The sequence below is a fragment of the Octopus bimaculoides genome, chromosome 5, assembly GCF_001194135.2.
Source record: "Octopus bimaculoides isolate UCB-OBI-ISO-001 chromosome 5, ASM119413v2, whole genome shotgun sequence".
In the NCBI taxonomy this organism is placed as follows: domain Eukaryota; kingdom Metazoa; phylum Mollusca; class Cephalopoda; order Octopoda; family Octopodidae; genus Octopus; species Octopus bimaculoides.
This window is the reverse complement of record NC_068985.1, coordinates 40,258,138-40,262,027: the sequence shown is the minus strand read 5'-3', so window position 1 is coordinate 40,262,027 and position 3,890 is coordinate 40,258,138. Positions and strand designations below refer to the sequence as shown.

The window sequence follows — 3,890 nt, the reverse complement described above, 5'->3', positions numbered from 1 at the left end:
TCTCTCTCTCTCTCTCTCTCTCTCTCTCTCTCTCACACACACACACACACATACACATGTACACATGCATCTTCATTGTGTGTTTGCATGACATAGATTTATAGATATACTGTTGTTTTATTAATGCCATTATTTATATTTCATCTGTATATTTATTCGTTTATTTTAAATATTTTTTTTTCTTCTACATTTTCATTATTGTGTCACTTGGTCATAATTTATTGTTTCTTCTTTCCATCTCTACAAACATATTATTTAACATGAATTATCCTAATACATGACCTCAGTCAAGTATTGATCAAACATGATGTGCTCTATATTCTAACTAGTATACTTGATATTCATTCCAAGTTGTTGTTTTTTTTTCATTTCATGTCCCATATTAATTTTTTATTTATTAATTTTATTTAAAGTTTACAGCAATTTACCATAAAAAGTAAAGATTTTTGTTTTATTTCCATCAACAAATAAGTGGTGACTTAACTAGTCACTCAGTTTAACGTCATTATTTAGTCTTTGGGTATCTTTAGTGGTGTCTCCTCTGTTCTAAGCAATCAGGTGAGGTCTCTGGTTTAAGGTACTTCCCTTTTACCAATCTCAGAGGCCCTGAAAATGGTTATGGGCACTATTTCCTTATGGTTGATCAATAGAAGAAAAATAAGCAAATATTTTAGTTTGATATCTTCATGATAAAAATAGCTTTCCTTTAACTAGGAACAGTGATATCAGTTATGTTATTTTTTAAATAATAGCTCAGTTCTTTTAAAAAGAAATAATTCCAATTTTGAAATATCAATAAACTCAAGTTCAAGAGGTATCAGTTGTTTGATTTTGCTAGTTTTTAAATTACTCAATTTACTAAAATTTATTGTCATTCATTGCATTCTTAATAAAATCTCTTATTAAGGTGTTTTTGATGATGTAAGCAGGTTGCTATTTGCAGATAGTTATTCACAAATGCATTCTTCCTCTGTTCCATTTCTGCCCTCAGTCAAATTGACCTTGCTTAATCAACTTTGTCTCTGTGAGCTTTCATAGAAATACTATGTTGACGCTAAGTTTATCGTGGTCACCCTATCACCACAATAAATTATCAAAATTTTCACTCTCAAACCTACCAAAATCTAACGGTTGAATTAGAGGAGCACACCTCAAGTCCAAACTATATTATCCTACTCAGAATCTAGAGTTTTAAGGTATCAGTCAGTCATACTCAGTAGTTAAGACTTGCATATACTAGGTGGACTGATAAGAGATTAGATGTCTATTCTGCCATATAATATATGAGAGAGCTGCCAACTGACCTTGGTAGTCTTTGTTAATTCAATGTTGTTTTCTTAACAACATAATGGGGACAGGTGGAAGCAAAGCCAGGGAAAGTTCTTGCAAAAATATTTAAACTACCTAAAAGAAAATGTTTAGTCTAGATTTTAAAATTTATTAATATCAGATAAAATTACTAAAAAAGAAAAGAAAAATAGTTTCCAGGAATTGTTACAATAAATAATTTTGAAGAATTTTCATTACAATAAATTAGTTTGAATAATTTTCAATTTTATTTCTGATCTTAAAAAAGATGTTCTTATTATTTCTGAGTAATTAATTATGTATGTATATATATATATATATATATGCACACATTTTCATTTCATTATCTTTATGACATTTTATTGTTTAGACAATCCATTTGCATTAGCTGAGGATTTGGACTCAATATTATATAATGGTGAGTTATTCATATATTATCTACTTTAAGCCTGCCTTGCCATGTCATTATATTACATGTGGAAGATGATTTGATAATGTTTGACTTGCTTTGGAAAACATATTAAACTTCTAAAATACCTTTGTAGATTTATATAATTTTAAACCTAAGTGTCATGGAGATAACTAAAGCAGCAGAAAGCCAGAGTAAATTACTTCTTGTTTTGCAGGTTCAAATCCTGCTGGGGTCTACTCTGCTTTTCCTCCTTTTGGTGTCGATCAAATAAGTACCATTACTATGTTGGGATCAATTTTGTTTATTGTATTCCTGATACAAAAATTGACCTTGATCAATAAAATATGTACCTGTCAAGTATTGCAGTTAATTTGACTGCATACTCTCCCAAAATTTGTGGAAATTTTTTTACCTTTTACTTGTTTCAGTCATTAGATCATGGCCATACTGGGGCACTACATTGTTAAAATGAAAATAATTAATAAGGCTTATTTATAATACCTGGAAGTGATTGAAACCTCTGCTGCTTACAAACACCTTTACCCACAGGGCCACCAAATTAGTGAGGGATCATAATTTTCAAATAATTTATATCAAAGAGGTTTACTAAGACTATTTCTGTCTAAATTAATTCATCCATTTCATGGTGTCATTCAGGTGTCTGAATGGATATCTGCTGCAAGATATTTGTTTGACTTGATGGCAGGGGGTTTATTCCAGTTACCTATAAGAAATCCTACACACTCTATCATTGGTAAATATTTAGCATTTTAATGTTTATTCAGATAAGCCATAGATGCAGCCAACTAGTTGGAATTAGTTAAAAATTATATGTGTATTACTGTGAGTGGAAAGGTGTAATATTGTGTGTGTGTGTAGATGCTAAAAAATAGGCGAATAGATATTGATAGAATCTTAATTCATTATAATATTCCATTTTTTAACCCCAATCATATATGACCATGTTATGCAGTTCCACAGCAACTTAGCCTTTTCATTTTAAATACTCTATTTAAAGCTGTAACTTCCTTCTTACATTGTGCATGACATTTTATTTTAAGAAAATGACCTTTTACTTCTTAACGTTTTGTATTAAACTTTGGTCCATATTACATATATGATACTTCATTATTACTCTCAGTACAATAACCCTCCTTACCTCCAGTTTATCATCATTTGACATAAATTATTGTTTCAGTGGTTTAGATTTTTGTCCAACAAGGAAACCGGCAAGCAGCAAAACACTGGTAAATGAATGGGGCGAGGAGTTCTACGTACTAGAAATAACTTAATATACAACATAATAGCCAAAAAGGGAGGATACATTGAATGAGATAACCTTGGTTAAAGTGGTTGTCATTAGGAAGATCAAGCTGTTGAAACCATGTCAAAGCTGACATTGGGGCTTGATGCAGTCCTCTGGTATATTGGCTCCTGTTGAACTGTCCAATGAAAATGGACATTAAATGATGATGTTGGATATGGCCAGAATACTGTTGATCATTGCACTTTGCTTCTACATATAGATAACTAAGACTGCATCCCCAAAACCCCAGCTGGTGGATTGCCATGAAATTTTTTACCAACACACGTTAACCTCGAACCAACAGAAATACTGAATCATCGCTCCTCAGAGCTCGCTGCTCCTATACTACTACTCAGGTTCCTCTGACTCACTTGTCTTTTCTTCTTGCCACTGACATTGTGAGTCTCATAGTCCCCATGCTAATCACTACACTCAATCCTTTCTTCACAAAGCTTCAATCTTCTGGAAACTCCTTCCTATCTATATTCCTGCAGTTGTTCAAGAAGTACATCAGCTGCACAAATCTCAGGTGGTCTGTGAACATAATAGCCTCGACTTGATTCCTTCAGGTCAAATGATGTATGTGTGCCCCCCATCCCCACCCCATGGAGTTCATAGTCTTATGAGCCGTATAGTGGTCTTTCTTGTGCTGATGACATGGAAAAAAGCACCCAAATACATGTTGTAATGTGGTTGGTGTTAGGAAAGTCATCTGCCACAGAAACCATGCCAAAGCACTTACTAGAGCATGATGCAGTTTTGGGACTAGACCCATTGGATCTTTTCAAACCAATCAGCCCATTTCAGCATAGAACATAGATATTATATGATGCTGATAAAAATCACACACACACACACGCACGC

At 32.9% G+C, this 3,890-nt stretch overlaps 1 protein-coding gene across 13 annotated transcripts in view; it reads left to right on the top strand.

Annotated features, from left to right (window-relative positions):
- The window catches only part of LOC106869124 (sorbin and SH3 domain-containing protein 1), a 482,929-nt gene that overhangs the window by 246,138 nt on the left and 232,901 nt on the right, over nt 1–3,890 (top strand). For 12 of the 13 annotated variants that reach the window (XM_052968338.1, XM_052968340.1, XM_052968337.1 and 9 more), the window contains one exon: nt 1,679–1,726. The exons of the other annotated variant lie outside the window; for it this stretch is intronic. In XM_052968338.1, coding sequence (XP_052824298.1) covers nt 1,679–1,726 — 48 coding nt within the window. The remainder of the gene's footprint in view (nt 1–1,678; nt 1,727–3,890) is intronic. 13 annotated transcript variants of the gene reach the window in all.